The sequence below is a fragment of the Parastagonospora nodorum genome (assembly GCF_000146915.1).
Source record: "Parastagonospora nodorum SN15 chromosome Unknown scaffold_9, whole genome shotgun sequence".
In the NCBI taxonomy this organism is placed as follows: Eukaryota; Fungi; Ascomycota; class Dothideomycetes; order Pleosporales; family Phaeosphaeriaceae; genus Parastagonospora; species Parastagonospora nodorum.
The window spans coordinates 973,693-999,918 of NW_001884557.1; the positions used below are offsets into that span (position 1 = coordinate 973,693).

Here is a 26,226-nt window from a genome sequence, read left to right on the forward strand (position 1 = left end):
ACGCTGGCCTCCACTCCAGGTAGCTGCGCGCATCGCAGAAGTGTCGTTTCGGGGCATACGAAACAGTCTGATAAATACTTACCCCAGACATATCGAGCACGGCTATAGCGAACAGGACTACACGTCACCGCTTCACGTTATCACGGCTCTAAGCGGAGCATTAGGCATGCTGCATCGATCGTTCTGGACAGATATTCCTCTTTGTCTTTCAGATAGATATGCCAGTTACCTTTCGCATCTACAGTATCGTTTGCTACGTGCGCCAAATTCGAAACTTGTCATGGACCTCCTGCAGGTGCAGGAGGAACTCAACATAGTTATTTCTATCATGGAGCAACAAATGGAGCTTGTTACGAGCCTTCAGGGACATACGTTCACGCGACGCAACAGACCACAGTCAATGGATGCATCGCAACCATATAGCGAGCGGCCTCTAAGTTCATTGCCGCCATCCGACGTAGCGACTTATCGTCAAGTTTCGTTCTCGCATCTATCTGACCCTGCCGCACAACTTCTTGAAAACCTGCAACGAGAGCACGCAGATTTGGTCGATCTACGCGAAAATAGCAACGCACTCGTCAATCGTACCATCCAGCTTGTCAACATTCGTCTCGAAGACCATGGCAAAGCAATCTTAGTGTTTACCATTGTCACCATGATATTCCTGCCATTGTCCTTCATCTCGTCGTTCTTCGGCATGAACTTCTCGGACATTCGGGACATGGACAACACCTCGCGCCTGTTCTGGATAGTAGCCGGATCTTTGACTGTCGGCACTGTGGCTTTTAGCGTGTTCCTAGCTTTCTATGGCGGAGCCATTGTTGAGTGGTTCGTGACCTGGCGGGAGTATCGGCAGCGGAGACTGAAGAAGAGAATCGCGGGGAAGAAGAGGAGGCTTGAAATCCGACAGAAGCAAGAAGACCGATTGGCTAACTTTGAGGTATTGGATGCTTTGCGACCAAAACCAAACGGCCCGTTCTAAAGCTGCACCAAACAGTGGATCTCTATGTCTCAGCATCAAAAAAATGATCGAAAATGTCTATACCAGCGGCTCTACAGAAGCCAATGTGCTCGAACTCGGATGTGGATCCGGCGTCCCCGCCACCAAATACATGTTATAAACCGAGATACCGAAGTTCCGCGTCATAGACAACGATCTATCCACCGCGTAGATAAAGCTCGCGCGCGAAAATCTGGTCAGTTTCAAAGATCGAACGACACCAATTGAAGGCAACATGCTGGCTCTCGACTTTCCCGACTCCGCATTCGATGCTGTCACGGGATTTCAGAGTATCATACATTTGCCGCGCGAAGAGCAGACGCAGCTCATGAAGAAGATTGCGGGCTGGCTGAAGCCTGGCGGGTACTTTCTCGCAAACTTTTCTGCGGTCGAGTTGGAGAAACTTGAGGTCGATAGATGGCTGGATCATGAAAAGGGTTGGATGTTTTGGAGCGGATGAGGGAAGGACGGGGCGTTGAAGATGGTGAAAGACGCTGGCTTGGAGGTGCTGGTCGAAAAGGCACTTGAGGAAGTTGGGTAGGGTATTGGCGAGGACAGCGTTGTAGGCAGGATGCAGAGTTCCTTGTTTAAAAAGAAAATTGACGACTTCTAACTGGTTACATTGCTTATACTGACTGCTCATTCTAGTGAGATATACCAGTCAGGGTGATCGACACTACCCGCGGTAACAGATAGTACGGGCACGTCCTCCCACAACTCACCAATATCGAGCGAAGAATAACACTGTTCCCTATCGGAAGTCCTTGCTAATGCGAAAACAGCAGAGGCGAGGAAGTCGCTCTTCTGTGAAACAAAGCTGGACGTGATGGTCGGAATCAAAGTTCTTTGCCACATGAGATTCGTGTTAGCATCAGGTTTCAATATCTCCGCTCTTTGGGTCTCGTTCAAGGATCGGAGGCCCGTGTCGTGAGGCCGGATTAAATCGGTTGCCCGGATCCCGCTCGCTCCTGCGCTCGAACAGACTAAGGCTCCATCACTAGTATGGAGTATGCCTTCAACAAAAGATTCGGCGTCTCTTGCCACTAGGCTTGCTACATCTTGCTTAGCAAGCAACACCTCTCCAAGTGCCGCTCCTCGTCCATGTATAGCAAAACCTCCTTGGACAGACTGGATTGGAGTCTCACTGAAGCCCCTATTACTGATCTCGTGAACACGAATATGCCAGTCAGGCCAGCGCTTCGTTGGTGGTATAAGAGTTGTAGTGACTTCAATATCAGCGTCTCTCCATGGCTTCCACTTGCTCCGCAATGTTGTCACTATCTCTTTTACGTCTTCATTGCTGCGCACCGTAGCCGTGCCAAAGTTGTGCTCGGAAACCTTCCATGGCACACGCCATGTATCACCGCCATCCTTACTTAGCGCCAGTGTGTTGTCCGGTGCAATTTGCTGTATCAGGGTGCCAGTTGGGACACTGAAACCAAAATGAGACGAGTATGCATATTTTCCATATTTGGCTTCAGTCGCCTTGAGCGGCCATGGACAGTATTGCCCCATGGACAAGAGGAAATGATGGTTGCCGTTGTTGCAGATGATATGCATCGGTGGGCCATTGGGAACCACTGAGAGAGTATTGCTTGTCGGAAGTTTCTTCTCCTGGGCAGTCCAGAAGGGATGGTTGTCCGGTATTCCGAGCGCAAGGAATGATTTCAGAGCCCAATATGGCGATTGAGGACTATTGTAGTCTTCGCCCATGTACATGTTAGGATATGTAAAGCCTATGGTCAGCGTCCCATCGACGTTGAACATGTCGTGCTTAGTGCTCCACCATCGGAAGTGGCGCAAGAGAAGTCCTTTGACTGCACCCCAGTCATCAAGAGGAGATGGCAGCTTCACGTCGGCAAACGCTATAGCAGACCAGAAGCCGGCGAAAGCGAAGCGATACGTAAGGCTCCGGCCAAAAGGGATAGCAGCTCCTGGTTTTCTTCAGCGATGCGCTATACAGATAGAACATCATTATTTATTACTTACCATTGGTATCGAAGTATCTCCAAAAAGAAACGGCAAATTCTTTCGCCCTTCCAATGAATCGATCGCACCGCTCCGGGTCAATGTCTCGCGCCATCTTGGCGTATATGAGTTGCGAAAACTGGATCGCAAAGCTCCCCGAATAGTAGTCAGCTTGTCGACCATCTTCACTCCAAAAGCCATCGGCTGCCCATCCATCGCTCAGATAGAATTGCTCCATAGTGTCCAAGTCTGCTTTCATCGCGTCCACAACCTCATCGTGAGCCACACCGCATACTTTCACCAGAGCCAAATTAGTCATTACTCTGAACCACAGCCAGTTCGTTTGTGGAAAGTCTTTTCCGTTGATGGTTTTCAGCCACTCCGTGATGTTCTGTTTCGCCCTTTCTGATTGAGAAAGGAACATTGCATCCGGTGCGGCCAGTAGCGCAAAAGAGATAATTTCCATCTCCACCATTCGTTGATCGCGAAGTACTACCGGCAGCCAATATTCAGCATGTTTCGGATCTGTGCCATTTGCGAGACCCTTGACATAAGGCTCGATCAACTCGTTGTATTCATCCTTCGTGACAAGAGACGAGTGTAAGAGCGTGCCCACAGCCCACAGTGCTCGAGCATATCCCTCGAGTTGGGCAGCTACATCATCAAAATGAGTCCCAGTGACTAACGGTAGCCTTATTCGCGCTCCGTCAGGCGACTGGTACGGTTTCAGTGCGCGAAGCAAAGTAATAGAAGCGGTCTTAAAGTCGGCGTGACTGCGGAAAGCGTTGTCGGAGAAACCTGCCAAAGGAGGCATGTCGTCTTGAGCCTTGAGGATTCACGTGTTGGAACAATAATGGTCGATGCAGAATTGACAGCCTCGTTGCCAAATTCAAATGCTGTCTTCCCGAGGTTGTCAAGCGGGGCCAATAGCCATCTCAATGCGCACCACTTCATCATGCATAAGGAAATGCACCCGCATCGTCGGACTGTTGCACACCGTGCGACCTCCGATCACGAATAATGGAGTCATGCAGCGCATGGATCAAGGAATATGCTCATTAGCCGAAGCAAATGGTTAGCGTTGGCCTGCGGGGAAGCCTGGAAGCGGAGGAGCCACCGAACCTGGATTGAAGAGAATCAGACATAACCCGCTGCCCGCTGGATGCAGTCCTCCACAGTTTTCTTTTCCAGCAGCGTTTGGACATGTCGCGCCGATGTCGACTGGTTGGAACAATCTTTCCGTAAGCAACGGTAGCCAGGCTGGTGATGATGACATCCCAGCTTGTTCTAGTTGCAAGAAGCGGAAATTGCGCTGCTCAAGGGAGACTCCCACATGTTCGCACTGTCAGCGCCTAGGTAGGTCTGAGATAATATGGATGAGTCTTCCATTCAATTCAGCGCTGATACTGTAGCCAGGCACTGAATGTGTGTACAATGCAAAGCAAAAACCCGGTCTCAAACCAGGAGCTGTAGAAGCATTGACGCGTCGCGTCGGTACGATGCCAACTAGCTTTGAACCAGAGTTGCGGCTCATATTTGACAGCATTTCTTGAACGAATATTGCTGGACGATAGTGGCAACATTCGTCCACAATACAACGATTATGCGGAGTCTGATATCCGACATCCTGCGAATGATGCAAATACCGAATCGGTCCGCACGGCCGAACTGGTCCAGCAAGCTGATGCAACAGATCGCACATCACAACATCAAGAAGCAAATAATCCTCTCCACACCCATCCCAAAGAACTAACACAAGAGCAACGGCCTATCAACCCACTGAAGCGCAAACTGGATCATGCTCAGCCCCCGTATTGGCCGTTCGACCTGGACGATGTCGACTCAGCGCAGCATTTACCGGAGCAGCCAATTTTGTGTAAAGTGGTAGACTTCTTCTGTACATCTTTCCATCACTGGATCCCATACATCCACAAGCAGAGGCTTCAGAATCGTGTACGCGAAGGCTTCCAGAGTGCTGGATTCAGCCTAGTCCTTCATGCCCTGGTAGCCACGACATTAAGACACATGGATCCTAATGTGCTTTTCCTGGATCGAGATCAAGTCAAAAGACATGTCAAAATCTCTCGCTCAGTTGTAGAAGCCAGATGCATACAGGACGTTTCCGTTGAGAGCCTGCAGGCACTGGTTCTGGTCGTGTTTGATCATGTAAGTGATGCTCACTGGAACATGAGAGGTGCACAAATTGGAGGAACAAGATCTTGGTGTTTAAGGCACCTCACAGCAACGCTTGCCCTGCAAAGATCAACGAGGATCTTCGGATAAGCCTCAAATAAACACATGCTGACTATTGGTAGCTCAACAATGGACAGCCCCAGCGAGCCTGGCCGCTGATCGGCTCGCTCACGAGAACAATTGATTACTTACAATTGACCACCGAGCCGTCTCAATCTCAACATGGATCTCTTATGAAACCAGTGCGCTTGTTGCCACCATCGAATGACTGGACCGAGCTCGAAGAGCGTCGTAGACTCTTCTGGGTCGTCTTTCTGCTTGACCGATTTTGCTCGATTTCGACAGGGTGGAACACGAGTCTTACTGCCGAAGATGTTCATAGGAGATTACCAGCGGATGGTGGCTACTTCACACGCGAAGAGCCTGTGACGACCCCATTCTTTGGAATCTGGAACAAGGCAGCCGCGAGGATTGGAAGATCGCTTGCTCACTTACCAGCGCAATATAACGAAGAAGACCCAGCTATCAGCGACTTACCCGTGGGAGCCAGTCCGAGTTCTGCCAATGGCTATATCGATGCCTCCAAGCTCGGCGCATTCGCTTATTGTGTAGAAGCCACAGAGTCGCTGAGTCAAGTAACGACATTTTTTCTGCAACAGCGAATCAACTGGCAGGATAAAGAACATGCCATCAATTGGTTGACGCGCTTCAAGGAGCTGGACCTTAGACTCGTTCAATGGAAGATGTTTTTGCCGCGCAAATGGGCCGATGCAGACATATCCGCTGATCGAGAAGTCATCGATATGGACCCTAATCTTACCCTTGCACACATCACGCATAATACGTCAATGATCCTACTTCATCATACGATAGCATATCCTCCGCGGGGTTGGAACGATTATGTTGCTCTGCCTCAGAATTGCAGTGCGCAGACTTGCGAGCTTGCGGCCATCGAAACTTCTAACATCGTGGACAAATTTCTCACACATTCGCCCATCCCCTTTGTGAATGCGCAATTTGCATTCTGTGCTTACGTCGCAGCAAAGGCTCTCCTGTTCGGTCACCAAATGAAACGAAAAGCACAACTCCGGCCCGAGTTCCAGCGTCTAATAAGGAATCTGTGGGAGATGTCCGATCGGTGGTCTGGTAAGGACAGTAATGTGGAGGCTCCGATGACGCCCACAACCCAATCAGGAATTTTCGCAAATCACCTTGCAAGTCTACATGATGCCTGTAAAGATGGTCAATTTAGCTTTGACCTATATGACCACTCGTGCGCACCAAGTATACAGCAGTATGCCAGCCCGATAGCTACCGCAACCCCACGATCTCACGCTACACGAGACACTCCCGTCACACGTCATGTGCGACACAACAGCATGAATAGCTCCCAGTCAGCCCTGAGCCCAAGACGCCTGCCTTCCACCACCGGATACCAAGTAGGACAAGGGAATTCTTACGTCGCTACTCCCGGTCCGCAGCCCTACATGGCTCCGTCATCGTATACAACACAGCATGCCATGAACGGATTCCCTAGCGTAACCCATCCAAATCAGAACATACGGGCTGACGCATTTGCCACGCCAGATGCTCCAATAACTCACCCTCATCCAGCGAACATTGGACACAACCAGAGCGTACAAGACCAGTCTCTACTCACGCTCTCTGATACATTCCTAGACTCACAGTTCCTCGACATGGACCGGGTCATCACTTTTGAAGATGCGAACTTCTTCATACCCTGGCAGTAGTTGACACAATTCGCCATCTGTCATCCTTGGTGTCGTATGCGCGTGTAGTGCCGGCAAAGCCGTGCACGACGAAAATGATGAAACTTCGCGAGCAGAACATATACCAAGAAGCTTGCATCTCGAGTGTATAATTGGAATAGGCATGAGATAAGAGAGTCCTCTATTGATCGATGTACATATACTCTATAACAATCCCGCTCTCAGGAGTTTGTTACCGAACTCAAGTAAATAGTAATCTGCGTACACCAGCCCATGATCCTTGTACTTCTTGTGGGCATCTGGATTCCAATTTGTGGTACTGTTCCTAAGTAAGCACTCGAATCCACTTTCTTTCACTTTCAGCTCGTCGGTAACGCTGTTTCCATTCACCATGCCCTTCTCCGGCACCTGGAAAGATGCTAGATCTTGATCGTACGACATGTCAAGCGTCTCTGACACAATCTGTAATGCGATGTCGAGGAAGTTGGTGTTTCCAGATATCTCTGTGGCGGCGCTCGTCGGAAGAGCTTGGAGAGATTGGTGGAGGATGAGAAGACCGTTTGCAGCTATCACACCGGCGGAAACATCGCGTAAAGGCTCCTGGGGATTTTCTTGTGGCGCGTGAAAGTCCCACAGTGGTATCATATGGTGATGCCATTTCCCTTCGCCTTCTTTCATCCTCTGCAGGAAATACTCCGCGCATCCAATCGCTGTCTTGAGATACTTTACGTCTTTAGTCCAGCTGTATGTTTGCGCGAATCCCATGATGGACCATGCCTGGCCTCGGCTCCATGTAGACTCATCTCTCCAGCCTTGGTTCGTCATTTTTGCCTGCGGCCGCCCAGTCCTTGGGTCAAAGTTTACGAGATGGTAGCTAGAGAAGTCTGGCCTCAAGATTTCATGAATGATGGAGTCCGCATGTTGAGTTGCAATGTCGATGAGAGATTGGTCGTCTTTAAGGTGTCCAACGAAGTAAAGCAGGTCCAGATCTACTACAGTAAGCTTTTGCCATCTCTTTGAGCTAGGGAGACCTACTACACATGCTATCAATAATGACGAGGAAGTTGGTATCCATATCGGTGATTGAGTATCGATCGTTGATCGCAACATCCCAACTCCGGATCGCTTTCACCTGGTCATCGTATCTCGAAGCTAGCGCATATGCTGCGTTCACGACAGACTGCAGGCTTTCTTGGTTTCCGGTCAACTCCCAGTCTTTCTGTAATGCTGGCTGTACAATGAAGCCCATGTCATGCGTATCTCTTCGGCTGGACATTTGGTTAATGGCGACACCATAGTGTCTCCCAAGCTTGAGCAACTGCTCCTGTACATGCGATCGCACATGTTCCGGAACATCGAGTGCCTGAGGATACCTCATGGCACGCTCGAGGATGGCATATACTGCGCCGGGGAAGAAGCCGCAAGTCCAGAAATCCGCTTCTCGTTCTTCATACTTCCCAGAATCAGGTCCTTCTTGGGGTACTGTATGTGGATATGAAGCGAGGGGGGCCTAAGATCATGAGCGTCGACTGAGGAAGAGAAAGCGTAGCCACGTACCTTTTGTTTAAAGCCTCTTTGTGCAACCTGCACTATCTTTGCCACTACATTCTCCGAGTAGACTTCGCCAAGGTCTACACCTTTTACACTGCCATCTTGGGTCAGCAGGATAAATGCAGCGTAGTCCATGTGCTTCTCCTTACTGCCTTGCGATCTTTCCCTCCTTTACTTGTGATGCCGCGGCGACCATGTCGAGTTCAGCTATGTTGAACGATTCAGACGCAATGACGCGAGACAGTACACGAATATGATCGATGTCTTGTCGTCTTCTTACGGATCAATAGTAGACGAGCAAGTCTTGTCTAGCGCACTGTGAGCATAGCAAATATGTGCTTGAAGAAGCGGCTCGACGGTAGATTAGCGCTGCTGTCATTTGCGGCACGGCAGGCTGTCGCTTAGACTAGCATGTTCGTGTTCGTGTGGTGCAGCATCGGTGCAATCCCTAGCGACAATAGCCAGGCTTATGGCCGGGATCTGCATTCTCCCGCTGCATCGTAACAGTCTCGTGAGCAAATGTGTTGAGCCTCGTCACACACCCGGAAAAACTTCTGTTGCGTATCAGAAATTGTTACTCAAATAGTGTGCGATGCTGGAGAATCGTACTTTAGCGAGATGCTTCCAAGATTTCCCTGCAGCTTCCCCGCATATGTGCTCGAAATCTACGCTAGGCAGAACGCAGGATCTAGAGTAATTTGTGGAACAATTTGCTCATCAATATGAGACGGTAGCATGAAAAGGCGGCCAGTGTACAAGAGAGGTCTCTTGTAAAAGAGCGCAAATTGATCTGTGCAAGCTTCACACAATCAGTATGTAAAGGTACGGACCGACGTGCCTACATCCTGTGCACACCCCGCATCTCACACGATTATAAGAAAAGGTATTAAAAGCAGTTCGGACAAATTCTGTAATTGCAGTAGTCTGGTTGCTTCACGCCCTGCCAAATGTTGTTCACCAAATTCATACCAGCACTCCTCCTTGGAACTGTAGTTCAAGCTATCCCGTCATCCAGGCCGCGAGCAGCATCCATTCTGCCATTATATACTAAAGGACGTGACATCATTGGCACCAATGGAGATATATTCCACTATGTCTCGACAAATTGGCCGGGTGAGTGTGATAGATATGCATTTGTTGACTAAACTTACAACCGCGTCAGGCCATCAGGAGATTATGATACCAGAAGGTCTGCAACATTCTTCGGTTCAGGATATCGTCGCTTGGTTTCCCAAGTTCGGACTCAACTCCGTGCGACTTACGTTCGCAATTGAGATGATCGATGACTATCTCGCAAACAGCCCAAATCAGACCTTGGAGAAGAGCGTCATCAATGCTCTCGGTAGTTCCAACGGAACGAAGGTGCTAAACCAGATTCTAAGCAAGAATCCACAGTTCACCAAAAACACAACAAGGCTGCAAATCTGGGATGCTGTCGGAAAAGAGCTCTCAAATCAGGGAATTATCATCCACTTGGACAACCACATGAGCAAGGCATTTTGGTGCTGTGCTGATAACGATGAAAATGGATGGTTTGGTAGTAAATACTTCAACGTTGAGAACTGGAAGCGTGGCTTAGCCTTCATGGCGAAACATGTAAGCCTCTCTATCCGACTTCCCAAGACCCATGGTACTGGTCCGATGCTGCACCATTCGGCCCTTTCCTTACCGCATGATATTGCAGTTGTTTTGAGATGTCTCGACAGGGAGCAGAGACGCTCTTCGCAGGAGTTGACCACTTTTATTATGATCGATTACTAACGTATCATAGGGCAAGGAAAACTGGCCAACGTTTGCTTCGATTGGTCTGAGGAACGAGTTGCGAAATGCTGCAAATGCTGAACCCATAGACTGGTATACCTGGTACATCCACATGACGGCCGCTGCGGATGCCGTCCACAAGGCTGATCCTGACGCTCTTATCTTCTTCTCAGGCCTCTCATACGATACCTATATCGACCCGATCCCTCTCGGCAAAACTCTGAACGGCACCGCTGGCACCTCGACTGCAGGAAAGACCGCCAGGTTTGTTCCTAGCTCTTTTGCGTACAAGGACAAGATCGTTCTCGAGATTCACAAGTACGACTTCGAAGCTACTCAGGACGATTGTGCAACCTTCAAGCGGAAGTGGTACCAGAAGGGCTTCCAGGCTGTCAATCCCCAAGACCCGGCGACCAAATACCTCTTTCCAATGGTGATTTCCGAATGGGGATTTATAAGCAATGGCGAATACTGGAATCAGACAACTTATGCTAAGTGTTTGGTTGAGATGGTCAAGGAATACAAAGTCAGCTGGCAACATTGGGAGTTGTCCGGTAGCTTTTACATCCAGACCAGACCGGGAAGGATGCCTAAAGAGACTCTTCAAGGATCAGAGGAGTTCTGGGGATTGTTAAACTACAACTGGACGGCTATCAGGTCTCCGATCACGCTGGAGAACAGTCTGTACAAGATGATAGATGCGTTGAAGTGAAAATAGCCTGTATAATCGACTAGATCAATACATTTCTATCACAATGAGATGCCTCGAAGTGATGCAGCATTCCATCCACTTTGCAAACAAGACAAGACCGCTCCTCGTTCGAAGATGCGAAGACAGTCAGGCTTATGCAAGTATGACGTCTTACTGTTCTGTGGCACCTGAAAGCTAGACGGGGTTCAACCTGCCTTAGCTCAACTTTAGAAGTTAATGGTCCTTGCAAATTCTAAGTCATGTCAGACGTTCTGAGCTTTACCGATAGCGACGTCTAGCGCCATTCTGTGGACGCTTGCCACATGCCAACCCCGCCTCCACATAACGACGATACACAAGTTAATCGCACCATTCCTTGTGTGTTCCTGAAGGATCGTAAAATCTTGGCCTTCATTCGGCGCCGGGTCATTGAACCCCATCGTGGCGCTTTGCCCCAGATCCTCCATCCCCGCACTGATCTAGCCCCATCTAGCAATGTCCCGAAATTCCGATGCACAATCATGGAACATGGATGTCGCTTAGCAGCCTTGAATTTGGGCGATGCGGGGGCTACATATTGAACTACCTGGTCTCGGGCAGAGTGGATCGTAATCATCGACCGGCGTCTTCTTTTTGTTGCTGTGTCTTCGTGGTTCACGAGACTATCCCAGGTACGCAGCATGGCTAGCACCAACCCTCGAGAAGAGACCATAGGCACCGAAGCCAGGCAGGGCGAGTTCGATACCAATGTCATTGCACCAGCAGAGGCACCGAAGCATTCACCATGGAAAGCCTGGATATACCTCGCGAATTGGTATCCCTCGCATTATCCTCCCGAGGAGCGGAAACTGTTGAAGAAAATGGACGCGTGCTTGTTGACGTTCTGTTCCTTTATGTGTAAGCATAATCTCAACAAACTGAGAATCTATCAAACTAACTGCGACAAGTCTTCCTGAAATGGCTCGACTCATCGAACATAAAAAACGCCTATGTCTCCGGCATGAAGGAGGAGTTGCACCTCTATGGAAACGAATATTCGCTGTTTGATACATTCTACAATGGTAAGCAAAATACTCCGAACTTAATTGCGACGAAGGCTGATCCAGTATCGCGTATATCAGTCGGCTACCTTGTATTCCAAGTCCCATCACTGCTCCTACTCTCGAGACCCAAGATCGCCAAATATTATCTGCCTACTATGGAAGTTTTGTGGTCCATTGTCACTTTTACTCAAAGTCAGATGCGAAATCGCAACGACATTTACGGCACCCGATTCTTACTGGGTCTGCTCGAGACACCTGTGGCTAGTGGTACCACATACGTGCTTGGATCTTGGTACAGACCCGAAGAGGTCTTCAAGCGCACGGGTGTATGGTACGTATCGAACAATATCGCTGTGATGTTTGGCGGGTGAGTCGTCCAATGCCTAAAGAGATTGCATATGAAAAACATGTACTAACTTTTCGCCCTTCAGATATCTTCAGGCTGCTGCATACAAAAACTTAAACGGGTATGCAAGATTCAGACGATACTCAATGCCCAGTCATACTAACGCAGACTTAGTGTTGGTGGCATGGCTGGTTGGCGTTGGCTGTTCATCATAGACGGAGTGATCAGTCTTCCCATTGCTTTTGCAGGATTCTTCATCTTTCCTGGTCTCCCAAGCAGCGGGAAGCCATGGTGGCTCACACCTGCTGAGCACGACCTTGCAAAGAGACGCATGATTAACGCGGGAATTGCGCCTAGTAAAGAATTGAGCTGGACCGTAATCAGACGCACCTTCACACGATGGGAATTCTGTAAGCGTTCCATAACGAATTCTACTCGAGGCGCATACTGATTTCGAATGTACAGACATGGGTGTACTGTGCTACACTTTCTTCTTGTCATCGTCCTACCCCCATGGTCAAATGGCTATCTGGCTCAAAGACCTGGCGGCAAAATATCCAGGCGCATACACGATACCTCAGATCAACACGATTCCGACCGGTGCGCAGGGTGTGTCTGTCTTCGCTGCACTTTTGGCCACCTCTTTATGCATGGTCTATCCGCTGTGGAGCATCTTCAGCATCGTGCAAGTAATTTACATCGTCGCCAATATATCTTTGCTTGTCTGGAACAGTAAGTTACACTGTTGTGTGTTACTCTAGTAGAGATGGTTGCTAACGACACACTTTGCGTTCTAGTTCCTAAAGGATGGCACTGTAAGTGGTACCTCTCCATATTCACTATATCAGAAGCTAACAGCTGCACAGTCGCATGCTACTATCTCCTTGGTGTATCGGCTGCTATCACGCCGATCCTGATGCCATTCATCAACATGGCTCTTCGCGACGACGCTGAAGCCCGTGCGGTTACCGTGGGCGCGATGCTCACTGCCGGCTGGGCAGTGTTTTCGTTCTACCCCATCACAGTCTTCCCCATCATAGAAGGACCCCGTTGGACAAAAGGCTATTCCGTCAACATTGCGTTCATCTGCGGCTGCTGGGGCACATTCCTCGCTATGCAGTATCTTTACAAAAAGAGCGAGAAGAAGCGCGCGGAACGAATGGTTCGAGAAGTCGCAAAAGACGAAGAAGATCTTGCAGCTGTCGAGAAGGATGAAAGCGAGGTGCGGGAGTATGCCGCGGGTGGTAGATGATGGCTTTGAAGTAGCGTCGTCGAAACAGCCTTAAGACCTGCTAAAGCCATACGCAAGCGAATGAACGCAATGCAAACCATCCGAACAATTGCAAAGATCTCCAGGCTTCTTGTCACCCAATCTCCTGAATGCGAAATGTTGACAGTGAACAAGACAACAAGAAAGCTGAATCTCTTGGTCTTTTCTAAAACAAACTGCAGAAAGACCCTGATTTTCCAGATCAGACACTAAATCTTCCCATCATCCCACAGTTCCGCACCCCCGACTTTTCCCCATCACCACGCCTTACGTCATTCCCTATGCCGATCCCCCAGCCGCCACGTCCACTCGGACACGCTCCGCTCCCCGGCGCATCACACGATCACATTGCTCACAAGAGATCAGCCAAGCATAGATAAGCTCCACAGATACCAGTGGCTGCTGCCTCCGTCCAGTCTCTGCTTTGCGCTGCCGATCAAGCTTTTGGGCAGGGGCTTGGCTAATGCCGGATGCGTCGAGACAGCAGTTGCTTTTGTGAGTGGTCTTGCGCCTGCGGGATGAATCGGGGACTAGTACGAAGGGTTTCGGATCGAGGTTTGGTTACAGTATATATACAATTGCCGGTGCCATGTTCACTATATCTGGCCGTTTTCAAACATCAACATTGCGATTTTTCAGGTTGCGACTTGGAGCGTTTTTTTGTGGCTTCTTTAACCCTGGCCACTGCTTTCGACGCTTTTGAGCATACATGCCGTATTTGGAGCGGCTGAGAGACACTATCTTCGCTTGAGGCGCGCTGCTTGAGTCGGTGTTGGCTAGCTACCCCTGTTCGGACGGCGACGACTATCTCAAATACAAGTCTTGGAGTTTGCATGATTCCAACATACGGAATTCGAAATTCGCCTTGCCCCGATTCTTTTCACAATCCAGTCAATATGACAAGACATCACTCCCCAGAAGACGAATACATCCCCTACGGCCGCGGTGGCGCGGGAAATATGCGTAAATCCCATCCGATCCCATTCCACACCAACCACCTCTAACACCCTCCCAGGCCGCAAGTCCGCCATCCGCGAATCGTGGTTCAAAATTCTCGCGTCGGAGCCTTCGCCGTCACCCCTAGTCCTCACCTCCAGTCCCGACGACCACTACGCGGCGTCAAAATCCGAGCCGCGGCGGCGCAGCACACATAGTAGCAGTGCATGGAGTACGAGTACGGCTGGGGAGCGGAAAAGCGGGTGGAGGAGGTGGCTGGGGAGGAGGAAGGAGAGTGTTGCTGAAGAGGTGGAGGGGAAGGAGGATGTATGAGAGGTGGGATTGATGCTTGGGATATGCTGCTGTTAGCGATATGATACCACTTTTTCTTTTGGGTTTCGGTTAGCGCTACGTCATGATAGTGTCGATCAAACGAATACAATGAAGTTCAGATGTTACGCATAGTATGCACGTGGAATTTGCAGGTGTTGTGCTTCTCACGACCGTAGTCGCTTGAGCCGTTTGTTTGAATTGTGCTTTTGGACCACACTTCCCGGCCTGCGAGAACCGTGGGCTTTTTTGAGAGATGAATATGAAATGAAAACCCCCATTTCCTACCCTACTCCTCATCCCGACCGAGCATGTGCGCCAAACCGATGCAAGTTGAACGAATGATATGTACAAGAAGCCAAAAGACGCGAAAAGAGTGTGGTCATGAGAGTCGTAAGACAGTGATAGGCATGTCGCCTGGAAAGAGTGGACGCACTTCGAGTGCTGACAACGCCTAGAGAATGGAATTGCACCAGAAGTGCTTCGAGTGAGTGGATGCGCCAAAGGTGCTTGAAAGAGAGGAACGCACAAAGCAGTGCCAGAAACGCAAAACAAGAAGGAATGGACCGCACTTCAAGTGCTAGAAAAAAGACTCATGACTCGTCTACAGCGTGACATACTGCATGACGATGGAAGTAACATACTTCGTCTGCGGGTCCGCGGGCTTGGTCGTAGCAGGCGCTTCCGCAGAAGCGCTGGTCGACGCACCAGACGTAGATCCAGGAGCCTGGGACGCGATCGTAGAACTACTGGACGACACAGTAGTCGAGACAGGAGAACTGCTAGAAGCGATTGCGGAAGAGCTGGCAGCGCTGCTGGAAGGCATTGCAGACGAGACGGAAGGCACTGCTCGAGCGCACGGCGGAAGAGCTTGCATCCAAGAGACACCGTCGTCCTAGAAACACCCTGGCGTCGATGAAGAATCACCGCTCGTGCCATTCTTCCACTCAAACTCGCCAGACGTAACGTTGTACTGCCCACTACTCTGCCCCGCCGGAATAGTAAAATTCGTGCCATCAATACCCGGCCCGTTGTAAATCGGCGGCTTGCCATCAATATCGCGGTTGTACTCTACATTGCCGCTGCGCGTCGGGACCTCAGTGTCCGACTCTGGGACTGCAATGGGCACGCTGTACACCGTGACGTTGAGGCCAGCAGGGGGGTTGTTGCGCGGGATTTCGCTGAAGTCGAGGGCTTGGATGCGCCAGTGGAAGTTGTCCTTGAGGTATGCTGCTACAGCGGGTTTGCTGAGGCTCTTGAGTTCACCGGAGGCGTGCTTCTGGGCGAGCTTCTCGGTTAGGCCAATGCTACCAGACATGATGACGTCGGTTGTCATGCGGGAAGAAGACAGGGTAGCGAGTTGGCCGACGTAGTTGCTGTCCGTGGGCCATTTCCTGGGGTCGGCATTGGGCTCGCCGAGGAAGGCGCGGACACTGTAAGAAATTTTGATATCTGCGGGCATGTGGACCTCGCAAAGCCAGTCTGTTGCTTGTGTGGTTGTGTTCGTCTCATTTCCACGTAGCGCTGGAGGTAGGAGATGGATGTCCGTATTGTTCAAGCCTTGCGTCTGTGGTTTGTATAGCTTGTTGAGCGTCGAAGTGAATGTCTCGTTCGAGGGGTTGCCAATCAGCTCAGGGTAAGTGTAGCCAAACGCAGTCCAGTTGCGCACCGTAGTCGATGTCCACATATCACCGTCTGCATTCATGTGGAACGGAGTCAGTGGTGAATCGGGTCCTTGGATACTTCCCTTCTCGAAAGTGAAGGTGCCCATTGCCTGCTTCGAGTCCTCGATCCAGGTATCTGGAAAACGTGTTTGGTACAAAGCAACAAGTCGATCCATGCTACAATGATGCATCCAGAATATAGGATCAAAAGCAGAGACCTCGATGATGCCCATGTGTCCCAAGCCGAAGACATTGTGAACACCATCATGGAGCGTTTCAAAGTTGCCAATGGTCCCGCCGTTGGCTTTGTTGCTGACTTCATTGAACGGTTGATAGGTGGTCAGTAACTTGTAGACCATGTCGCGAAGGTTGGGTTGCTGCTTGCTGAGCCGAACATTTATCTCGTCGTTGCGACTGGTGGCGTTGGCAGAATGCGGGTCCAGAGGATAACGGATGGTATGCTCCCACTCCGTGAACTCAAAGCCTTTCTGAATTGACGTCAATTATGTGTAATTGGGTAAAACTATGGGGCCATAGGCACTTACCAGAGCCGAAAAGTCCTCAGCCTTCAGTGGATGGAAGTCATATCGGTACAACGGGTTCGCGATCTCGCCCTTGGTGCCGTTGGGAAACGTGACTGTTGCTGTAGGGCTCCGGAGGCACTTAGGCATGATTCCCTCGCTTGTCGGAGGATCAACAGCCCAGTCCCAGTAAGTAAGACGAACCTTGTCGGCTATTTTCCTAGCATTCTGCCTCGCTTCACCCGCAGGATACTCGTTTGCTATATCCACGGCACGGTCGTGCAAGATCTGCTCGAACAGTGCAAGGTATGGTCGATGCCAGGTGCCGAACAAATTACTCACGTGGGGGCAGTAACCCATCACATGCGAGGTTTTCCGGCCTGCCACATTGTCCCACTGCCCTAGAGGGAAACCATGGATACCTGAGCGCATTAGGCAAGTTACAAACCACTAAAGTCTGTCCACTTACCAGCGATCTTGAAATATGAGATCTTCTCTCTCTGATCCATAGCTTGGAACCTAGAGAGCGCCATCATATACATGTTCCAAAGCTCGGTATCTTTCTCAAGCTCACGAATCTCCATTCGCGGATGCACACCAGTTCCCTGCACGCCCACGACGCTAAAGTAGCTATCGTCAGTGTACTGAAGAACTCCACATGACGGAGCGGTAGAAGAGTTGGACGCGGCCTGCACCGTCGCCAGTAACGAAAGTGTGGCCGTCACGCCTGCGAGTTGGGAAAAGAAGGACTTCATCGTGACCAGCCGAAAAGAATGGAATGGATCGTCAAGATCCGAAACGAATGTGAAAAGAAAGCGAAGAAAAAGAATGAATGACCGTCAAGAGGTCGGAACGAAAGACAGGCAGACCGTGGGCAAAACGGAAGAGTAGATCATGGGACTTTGAACTGTACTTAAGAAATCCCAAGGCATGAAGTTACAAACCTTTGCCCCGCTCAGTGGGGATTTCGGTAGCCGGGCTGTGCCGTAGGTCTTCATGCGAAGCCACTTGCGATTTCGCTCATGGGAAAGTCCAGTGTTGTTTCTATGCACATCCTTGTGGCCGCTCAGGTACTCGAAACATGTTCTGTTTCTGCGTAAGAAGTGGGCCAATCATGCGATGACTTGGATTGCCGGGCACTCTGAACCACGGCTTTTGAGCAAAATTACGCTTCACGCAGATAAATTCATGCCTGTAAGTTGAAGTGAGATGCCAAAGATAGCATGCCTATGGCTCGAAACGTGATATTCTGCTCGTTGCATTCAAGCAACGCTCTGGCGACACAAGACTGGCAACTCCACAATAGGCCAAGTACAAACGTTACCTAGACGCTCCACAATGTTACAGATTGATACTGATAGATAACTCGGACGCTGTTTTGTTAGTTACACTTCTTCCATCGTGTGTGTGCGTCATGGTGTTGGTGGATCTTGAAATAGCAGGGCTGTCGCACGGACCTCTTACACAATCGTGAAACAGGAACGAGCGCAAGTAGATCACCCGTTTGAAACTTTCGTTACTCTCGAATAGGTAGGTCCAGATGCTCTCACATGATGTATGGCAAATTTGGTGTGTGGTGTTATGACCCGATGGACGAGGTAACCTGGACACGCACACAACGAGGCTTAGCAGGTGTGTCGTAAGACCCTTTATACGAAATCGGCGTCAGCTTCCGTCTGACAGGGAAGACATCTTCATCCCGGGAAAGTGTCTGGAGGCAGCAATTCACCATTCCGTGAACTTGCTAGTCTTCGCTTTCCAGGCGTATTATGTCCTGTCGATGTGCCTCTTCTCTTCCTCGAACCACCCTCTGCAGCAGCAACATGCGTCCTCGCCCATCTCTTGACTCGCTGGAACGCCTGGACGACCGGCTCCGGCAGTCCTTCTATCTTCCCTATAGTGACGCCAGTGCTCTTCATCAAGACATCGATGGTGGTTCTGGCTCGTGCAATCGAAGGATTCAGAGATTGGCCGTGTACAGTATCACGGAAAGACGTGAGCGCAATGTTACGCAAAAGTAATGTGTCGCCTACGTGAAGGTTCTCCAGTATTTGTAGCAGTGGCTCTTGAGTATTTGACTGCTCGTTGTTTGATTCTCGGGGAGGGCGAATCCAGAAAGTCACTTTAAAGCCTGAGCTTGTGTCGTCGGCGACAGTTATTTCGTACAAATCCATGTTATACCCGCCTCTTCGGATGTAAACCTCTCGTCTCTCAGGTGGGGCCATTAGAACGCAAAGCACATTCGGAGTCGGCGTTTGAGGGTAGATGTGCCGGAGATGTTGTGCGCTAGGCATTGAGCCAAGTGGTGTGATCAGCATCTTTGGAGACACCTGCAAGATCAAGATCTGGCCATCAGTTCGGTTTAGACTGCTGGGCTCTGATACGGAGGTGCCAAACGAAGTAGTCAGGAAAGACGACGATGATATGGTCTCGTCGGCAACTGTGTCTAGTGCGACTTGTGATGACAGTAGCGTGTCATGAAAGACCAGTGAATGTTCGAGAAAAGGGTCCGACATGGAGGACTCCTCGAAATCCATTGTGGTGTCATTCCGAGTCGACTCAAACTCTGGAAACGTTGAGGTCTCTTCGATATGTGGTATTATTGAGTTGGCTTCGTCACCAAGTTTTCGGGCGCTTCCAGGAAGGTAGGGCTGTGACCATCCGGTGCGTAGCCGAGAATTATCAACTCGAATATGTCGCCATTTCGCCACCGATGCAGTGTCAGTGGGCTCTATCTCGCTAGTAATAACGAAAGCATCGCACTTTGTGACACCGATGAGCGCATCTTCTCCGAAGTCCAGGTGCTGGGGCAGAGGAGCTCCGTTGAGAGTTTTCAGTCTCATTGGATGGCAATATCAGAGACTACACGTAAGAGGTGATGTACGAGCTTGGCGGACGTGTTGGCCGATCATAGCCAGGTGAGCGTGTTGATGGGGGCCTGGAAGCGCGAGGCAGCTCGGACATGACCCAGTCGATGTCCGAGCTGTTGTACGGTGCCGAAGATATCCCCGAAGGCAGTCACAAAAATGACCTACCTACAAAGTAGCAAGGTGACAACGTACGCAATTCCTCTTCATTCCGTTTCCTTCTCAACCGCACTCGCCCGTTCAGAAACCCATCTCCAAGCTCCCGACCCTTCGGGCCATTTCCTAGCACGTCGCGTCAACACTTACCCACATCCCGCAGCCTCGGAGCTTGGCGATCTAATCTCCACATCTGATTAATAAAAACATTGCGCGCGCCCAGCACTATGCCCTTCACCAAAAACGACCTGAAATCGCGACACGCCTACGTGGTGCCTGCCATGCTCCGCAATCTGTCCTACAAGCTGACGTCGGCGTTGTCGTCGTCTGAAGTCCCGACGCTGCCCAGGAAAGACGGCGAGTTTGGCAAGGCGACGCGGACGGAGCATTTATTCCCCACCACCGACCCCGCCGTCGATGGCGACGAGTGTCTGCGCGACTGCGATAGCTGCAGCGTCAAGTATCCGCGGAAATTCGAGATTGATGAGACGGAAGAGTTATATGGGCATGTGAAGGGGTTCAGTACGCATTTGCTGGTTGCGACGGGCAAGACGGATTGGGTGCGCGATGTAGCGGATGAGAAGGGGAGTGTGATGGAGGCGGTGGATAGGGGGGATGTGAAGCCTAGCAATGGGGTAAGTCCATTCATCATCCAGACATTCCAATTGCCCATCCTCCAAAAGAGAAGAATGAACATCCAAAGCTAACTCCTCCATCCAGAAACTCATGCTCTCCGCCACCGACATCCCCGTCCCCGACCACTCAGACCACAGCACGACCGTCCTCCTGCTCCCCGCCTGGCAATGGATAGACAACGTCACGCCCTCCAACACACCCCTCCTAATAACCCACTTCGTCAACCCCGGCCCGACAAACTCCTCGCCGTACCCATACACAAAGCCCGCAGCGACCCAAACCGCCCCGGATGAACATTCATCCCCCGCCATACCCGCATCCCTGCCTCTCAAAGCCCGCCCCTGCGCGCACAAATACCTGATCCTGATGTGCAGCCAGAAGACGCGCGACGCGCGCTGCGGCCAGTCTGCGCCGCTGTTGCGCCGCGAGTTCGAGCGCATATTACGCCCGATGGGACTTTATCGCGATTTGCACGATGAGCGGCCGGGCGGGGTGGGGATATACTTCATCAGCCATGTGGGCGGACACAAGTTCTCTGCGAATGTAATGGTGTATCGACACTCGAGTGTTATACAGCGGGGGAATGGCGAGGTCAATGGTAATGGGCAGGCGTTGCCGAAAGTGGAGGATGCAGATGGGCGCGAAGTGCTGCTTGATGCGGACAAGGAGGATGGTGGGGAGGCGGCGCAGTGTATATGGCTTGCGCGCGTTAAGCCCGAGGATTGTGAGAATATCATTAGGTATACTGTGTTGCAGGGCAAGGTAGTCAAGCCGGAGAGGCAGTTAAGAGGAGGGTTTGATCGGTGTAAACAGTTGGCGAGTTGGTGAGTTGGTAGTCGCATAGATCATTTGCAATAGACTTCTGAGCATCATTGTTTCTGATCCATTTCCTGCAAAGCCGGCCCGTGGGCAGACATATCTCATGAACATGCATAAACTACCCCTTTCACATTGAGATCGCGACTCCTCAACGCCGCTACAAGGTTGCTTCATATCGCCTCAACTCGTCTCAAACAACAATGTTACTCTGTCCCTCCTGTGCCGCGCTGTCGTCTTTCTTCTCAACATCCGCAGGCTCTCTCCTTCCGACCTCTTTACCTTCAACTTCAATTCGACCTTCGTCATCATCACCAGCACCCTCGTAGCTATTGAGACTCTCGTCATCACTGCTATCCTCAATACCTTCAAACATCCTTGCAAAACGTTGATGTCCTTCACGTTCTTCTTGTTCTTGCGTTTTGCCCTGATCCTCTGGGTCTTCCGGATCGTCCTCTTGTTCGCGGGTAGACTCGAGCTGGGCTTTCCGTTGAGCCAAGCGGAGCGCAAATTGGCGGCGTGCCCGGGACGGTGGGATTTGAAGCGGCTGTGGGACCTTGGGCTAGAGTGCAACCGTTAGCGCGGGTTCTATGCTAGCTGATTGAAGTGATGATCGGCGGAGGAAAACAAAGGAGAGCAGAGAGAAAACAAGCAAGAAGAGAGACGCGATGAAATAGGGCCCGGAGCATGCTGGTTGACAGTCGAATCACGTCATATAGAAGATACGGTAGGAAATAACGCCTCTGATCGATGCGTATTACTACATGTTGTTCATACACCTAGAGTAGATGTATGATACATATCGTGTTCGATGTCGTACAAGCAGCATGCTCCTTCTTCTTCCAGGCGCCCAGATATCGAGTCGAGTACAGAAGAGAAATGAAACGCACCAAGTGGGCAAAACAAAATCGTGTTGTGCTGGACGTTTTGATAAGGACACAGTATTATCGGTAGTCCATATCAGCATCGTCAAATGAGATTTCACCCACTTGTTCGGAATCGTCGACAGGCCCCTGTCGTTGTTCTCTCTCGGTGTCGACATCATCCATGTCCTCGTCTTCTTCATCGCTTGAGTTAGTAAAGCCGCTAAGCAAGGAACCGCCTCCGCTGAAGGTGTACCCACCACCTCCAGTATCATCTTGGGCAGCAAGCTCCATGCTGTCGAGGCCAATGTTGCCGTTGTTGGATAGACTGGCGTTGGAGATTCCACCATCTCCGCCGAAGTTGGATGCTGCGTTGACGGCGTTGAGCACTGCTTGTCTGGGTCCTACGCTCATATCGGGTCGAACGCCTCCGAGGATAGCATTATCTCGCTCTCGAGTTTCCGAGAGTATGTTTTCCACATAATCAACCCAGTCCTCACTGTGAACTTTGTCGATGACTGACCGCGAGAGCGTTTCCTCTGTATGCCGTTCTGTAAATTTCAACACCTCTTCCGCGATGAGGGTCAGATGACCCATGTAGCCCAATCGCATGAACGTCTCTTTCTGGGCTTTGTCGCTTGCCTGCTGGCCCTCTATGATTCTTTCGGTTATTCTGCCGGTCTCAAAAAGGTCTATCGCCAAACAGCGGTTGTATCCTCGGTCCATCTGGCCGTTGAACACTTGCTGAACAACATCGTACACTACGTTATGAAGAAAGTTGTTCCAAGGAAAGCGGAAAAAGAAGTCCTACTTCTGTTAGCTCGGTTCATGACGGAGGTAAGAACGCGTACAAGTATGGTCGGGACCACCTTGTTGTTCACAAATGTAATCTTCAATAAATCACCGACAACAGGGCTTCCGTCGATGTCAATCTCGTAGCCGTTATCTGGTGCATCTTCAATACTGCCAAACACAACAGATCGTCCAGATGCTGCATCGTCAATAGGTGTGATTTCTGCAGCGTCACTTCCTGGTGCGGCGGCGGTGAAGCGACTAGTGTCAACACTGGGAGCCTCGGGCTGACTTTCGCGACTCTTACCCGCGAATAGTGGCGCCGGCTTGTCATCGGGATGCGGTGACAGCTGTTCAACCGCCTCTTCTTTCTTGGGTTCTGAGCTCTGTGCGAGTTGCTGAGTGAGCAAAGATGGAGGGGCCTTCGTATCGGGTTCCGCTGGTTTAGGCTCTGCCGGCTCTGAAGGCTCTTGTCGCTCGCCCATGACTGTGTCGTTGTCGAGATCAAGCCCGCCGACCTTGGCAGATAATCCTGTTGAAGTGGGAGATTCTGCGTCGTCCGGTGGCTTAGGGGTTGTAGCAGTCTCAGATTCGGCTGCCTCCTTTGGTGGAGTCAACGGCTCATCGACGAATTCGCCCTCTCCTTCAGTGGTCTTTTCCGAACCTGAGTCTTTAGGCTCTACCTTTGGCGAGCGCTCTAGCGGTTCACCGATCTGCTCCTTCTCGGTGTCGCCTTTCTTCACTGAAAGCGGAGCTACTTCCGGAGCGATGACCTTCTCGAAGTCGTCTTCTGATGTGTTCTGGACCTGAAGGGGCTTGATCTCTGCGGGCGAGTCCATAGATGGTGCCCGCGCGTGATGGAAGCCATGACTGTCCACGCTGGTCGAAAAGTCGCCGAGGTTGGTTGCTGTCGTAGTGGAAAGTTTTCCTTCAGCCTTGAGACGCTCGCGCTCAGCATCGCGTCGTCTGACCTCAGCCTCGCTACCCCGCTCGTTGAGGAGCGCCATGTTACTGCAATGCAATAGCTCGGCCATCAGCTCGCATGTCTTGAAGCGGTCGAATCCGAGAGGCTCTATCTTTGCGCCAAAAGCTGTCTTGAGCTCTCGCTTCCTTGTTGCGGTACTGCCATCTCTTTGTGTAACGATTTGACTTGGGCTGTGAACCAGCTCCATGAATTGCGGAATGTGGATAGCAAACTGGCGGAGCAAAGTGCCTAGGTAGATGGGATCTGAGTTTTTTGGCACTGGCCCAATCTGATTTTCGAGGTCGTAGTCGGAGTTGTTCTTTCTTATGACCTCAATAATGATGCCGACACCGACTGTCAGCGGGTTCCCGCCACGCAACATGTGCTCAATCAGCTGCTTCAAGCAGGCCTCAGACACCAACTGGCGCGTCAACTCATTAGGCCCTATGACAGACTGGTCTTGGGTGGTAGCGTTCGCGGAAATAGTTATGATGGCTTTGAGGAAATCGCCGGCTGAAGTCTGTGTCGAAGTCGACTGATCTGGAGCGAGGAAAGATATCAGGTGCGGGATGAGGTTCTGCTGCTGTAACCACTGCACAATGGTCAGCTTCTGCTTGTCATACCTTCCCGAAGAACATACGTCAACTATCCCATGTCCGCCCTCGTTCTTCTCGAGACTGATAATCTTCAACAACAGGTCCATGATGACGGGGCAGTCGACGTGCTGCAGCATGTCGGGCACAACATTGTCGAGCGATCTGAAGAAGTCGAGCATCTCTTCCATCTTGCGGTCCAGCAGCGACTCATTGACCTTGGTGAAGTAGCCGGCCTGGACAGGGTCGAGAGGCGCTGGCTGCTTGATATACGCCCAGAACTGGCGGAGCGTCTCTTGGTTCTCCAGGACAGCCTCCGATATGGACCAGACCTCAGACGAGAGGATCTCGCACGAGACGTAGGCATACTTCATGCGCTGGCGCTCCTCCTTGCTCTCTTCGCCATCCTCAGATTTGGCTGTCGAGGACGAGCGCGCTCTGCCCGCGACCTTGCCGAAGAAGCTCGGTCGATTCTGCCTCTCAGCCTCGCTTGCGCCTTCCCCGCCGGCGTCTTCGTCCGGGGTCGCGGCAGCCTTGGTGGCTATGACATAGCGCAACAGGCGCTCCAGGACATTTTCGTCGCGCAGGTACTCGATGAGCTTCGAGTTTTGCTGCTTCAGCTCCTGGATCAGGTCCGACTCGTCCAGCAGCTCCTCGACGGTGACGTCAGGCTTGTCGAGAATGCTGTCCAGCGACGACAGCTGCGCGTAACCGCCAAAGCGCCAGAACATGGTGGGCGGGTGTGTTTGCGGTTACGCGAGCGGGGCAGCGAAAGGGTCGACGTTGGAGGGACTCGAGAGCGGCGGCGGCTCTGCGGGGCTCATGCGAGTAATGCGGATGTGCTCAATGTTTCATGGAAGGGGTGACGTCGCTGCAAACATCTGGGAGGGAAGTCGCAGTGTTAGCAAAGCATGAGGCGTGAGACCGGCGAAGACATGGCGAGTAGCTTGGGCAGCACGAGTACGCAGTGGGACAGCATCTACACACCTAGCAAGACAGTCCGCGGGGAGGGCAATGGCACGTCGAGATCACGGGGGGCAGTGAATCCATGCACAAATTGTCGTAAAAATCGTTACAATTACAGTAGGCGTCGGAGCGTGTCGATGTGTGTCTGGACGAAGCTATGCCAGCGGTTATCGGTACAGGGCTGGAGCTCGTAGCGTGCGTGTGGCTTGACGCTCTGCTGTCACACGATCCCGCTTCCTGGCAAGATCCTACACATAAACGCCAGGTCTAGTGACATGTTGCATCAAAGAGTCCAGCAACATTATGTGAAGCTCAATTATGTAGTTGGCTATTTATGAGCTTCGTGCGTAGAGCTGGCCGTACTTAAGCAGCCAGACACTGTCTGAGAAATGACATCAACATCTTACAGTAACCACAATTCCTTGATGAAATCCAGTCCGGTCGCCGACGGCTTCGCGCATGTTGCTGCCTTCCCATGTCCAATCCCATGCCCAAGCGGGATGCCGCTTCCGCTCTTGCACGTGACTATGACGCTGACCGTGCGGATTGGTGGGGGAGCTTGACCATTC

General features: G+C 51.1%; 12 protein-coding genes across 12 annotated transcripts; 6 read left to right on the forward strand and 6 right to left on the reverse strand.

Moving 5' to 3' along the window:
• Window positions 1-655: 655 nt before the first annotated feature.
• SNOG_06509 (hypothetical protein) lies at window positions 656-1,460 on the forward strand (the record flags this gene model as incomplete). Its single annotated transcript, XM_001796825.1, has 2 exons — window positions 656-940; window positions 1,173-1,460. 2 exons carry the CDS (start codon window positions 656-658, stop codon window positions 1,458-1,460), a joined length of 573 nt encoding a protein of 190 aa, XP_001796877.1.
• Window positions 1,461-1,639: 179 nt separating this feature from the next.
• Window positions 1,640-3,782, reverse strand: SNOG_06510 (hypothetical protein; the record flags this gene model as incomplete). The annotated part of the gene is made up of 2 exons (XM_001796826.1): window positions 1,640-2,934; window positions 2,990-3,782. 2 exons carry the CDS (start codon window positions 3,780-3,782, stop codon window positions 1,640-1,642), a joined length of 2,088 nt encoding a protein of 695 aa, XP_001796878.1.
• Window positions 3,783-4,182: 400 nt separating this feature from the next.
• Window positions 4,183-6,912, forward strand: SNOG_06511 (hypothetical protein; the record flags this gene model as incomplete). Its single annotated transcript, XM_001796827.1, has 4 exons — window positions 4,183-4,324; window positions 4,385-4,462; window positions 4,512-5,134; window positions 5,284-6,912. The coding sequence occupies 4 exons, from the start codon at window positions 4,183-4,185 to the stop codon at window positions 6,910-6,912; spliced, it is 2,472 nt and encodes an 823-aa protein (XP_001796879.1).
• A 144-nt stretch (window positions 6,913-7,056) lies between these two features.
• Window positions 7,057-8,756, reverse strand: SNOG_06512 (hypothetical protein). Its single transcript, XM_001796828.1, has 4 exons — window positions 8,592-8,756; window positions 8,449-8,536; window positions 7,927-8,401; window positions 7,057-7,880 (listed from the first exon to the last, which is right to left on the reverse strand). The coding sequence occupies exons 1-4, from the start codon at window positions 8,636-8,638 to the stop codon at window positions 7,096-7,098; spliced, it is 1,395 nt and encodes a 464-aa protein (XP_001796880.1). The 5' UTR covers window positions 8,639-8,756; the 3' UTR covers window positions 7,057-7,095.
• A 633-nt stretch (window positions 8,757-9,389) lies between these two features.
• SNOG_06513 (hypothetical protein) lies at window positions 9,390-10,954 on the forward strand (the record flags this gene model as incomplete). The annotated part of the gene is made up of 3 exons (XM_001796829.1): window positions 9,390-9,555; window positions 9,605-10,038; window positions 10,214-10,954. 3 exons carry the CDS (start codon window positions 9,390-9,392, stop codon window positions 10,913-10,915), a joined length of 1,302 nt encoding a protein of 433 aa, XP_001796881.1. The 3' UTR covers window positions 10,916-10,954.
• A 620-nt stretch (window positions 10,955-11,574) lies between these two features.
• Window positions 11,575-14,075, forward strand: SNOG_06514 (hypothetical protein; the record flags this gene model as incomplete). The annotated part of the gene is made up of 7 exons (XM_001796830.1): window positions 11,575-11,791; window positions 11,842-11,955; window positions 12,016-12,304; window positions 12,452-12,693; window positions 12,749-13,015; window positions 13,150-13,513; window positions 13,943-14,075. 7 exons carry the CDS (start codon window positions 11,575-11,577, stop codon window positions 14,073-14,075), a joined length of 1,626 nt encoding a protein of 541 aa, XP_001796882.1.
• Window positions 14,076-14,182: 107 nt separating this feature from the next.
• On the forward strand, window positions 14,183-14,940 carry SNOG_06515 (hypothetical protein). Its single transcript, XM_001796831.1, has one exon. The coding sequence runs from the start codon at window positions 14,387-14,389 to the stop codon at window positions 14,555-14,557; it is 171 nt and encodes a 56-aa protein (XP_001796883.1). The 5' UTR covers window positions 14,183-14,386; the 3' UTR covers window positions 14,558-14,940.
• A 774-nt stretch (window positions 14,941-15,714) lies between these two features.
• Window positions 15,715-17,759, reverse strand: SNOG_06516 (hypothetical protein; the record flags this gene model as incomplete). The annotated part of the gene is made up of 3 exons (XM_001796832.1): window positions 15,715-16,971; window positions 17,029-17,405; window positions 17,474-17,759. 3 exons carry the CDS (start codon window positions 17,757-17,759, stop codon window positions 15,715-15,717), a joined length of 1,920 nt encoding a protein of 639 aa, XP_001796884.1.
• A 939-nt stretch (window positions 17,760-18,698) lies between these two features.
• Window positions 18,699-19,541, reverse strand: SNOG_06517 (hypothetical protein; the record flags this gene model as incomplete). The annotated part of the gene is made up of 1 exon (XM_001796833.1): window positions 18,699-19,541. The coding sequence occupies one exon, from the start codon at window positions 19,539-19,541 to the stop codon at window positions 18,699-18,701; it is 843 nt and encodes a 280-aa protein (XP_001796885.1).
• A 371-nt stretch (window positions 19,542-19,912) lies between these two features.
• Window positions 19,913-20,081, reverse strand: SNOG_06518 (hypothetical protein; the record flags this gene model as incomplete). The annotated part of the gene is made up of 2 exons (XM_001796834.1): window positions 19,913-20,035; window positions 20,067-20,081. The coding sequence occupies 2 exons, from the start codon at window positions 20,079-20,081 to the stop codon at window positions 19,913-19,915; spliced, it is 138 nt and encodes a 45-aa protein (XP_001796886.1).
• A 173-nt stretch (window positions 20,082-20,254) lies between these two features.
• SNOG_06519 (hypothetical protein) lies at window positions 20,255-21,539 on the forward strand (the record flags this gene model as incomplete). Its single annotated transcript, XM_001796835.1, has 2 exons — window positions 20,255-20,662; window positions 20,748-21,539. 2 exons carry the CDS (start codon window positions 20,255-20,257, stop codon window positions 21,489-21,491), a joined length of 1,152 nt encoding a protein of 383 aa, XP_001796887.1. The 3' UTR covers window positions 21,492-21,539.
• A 133-nt stretch (window positions 21,540-21,672) lies between these two features.
• Window positions 21,673-25,422, reverse strand: SNOG_06521 (hypothetical protein; the record flags this gene model as incomplete). Its single annotated transcript, XM_001796836.1, has 3 exons — window positions 21,673-22,041; window positions 22,469-23,103; window positions 23,154-25,422. The coding sequence occupies 3 exons, from the start codon at window positions 25,420-25,422 to the stop codon at window positions 21,673-21,675; spliced, it is 3,273 nt and encodes a 1,090-aa protein (XP_001796888.1).
• Window positions 25,423-26,226: the final 804 nt, after the last annotated feature.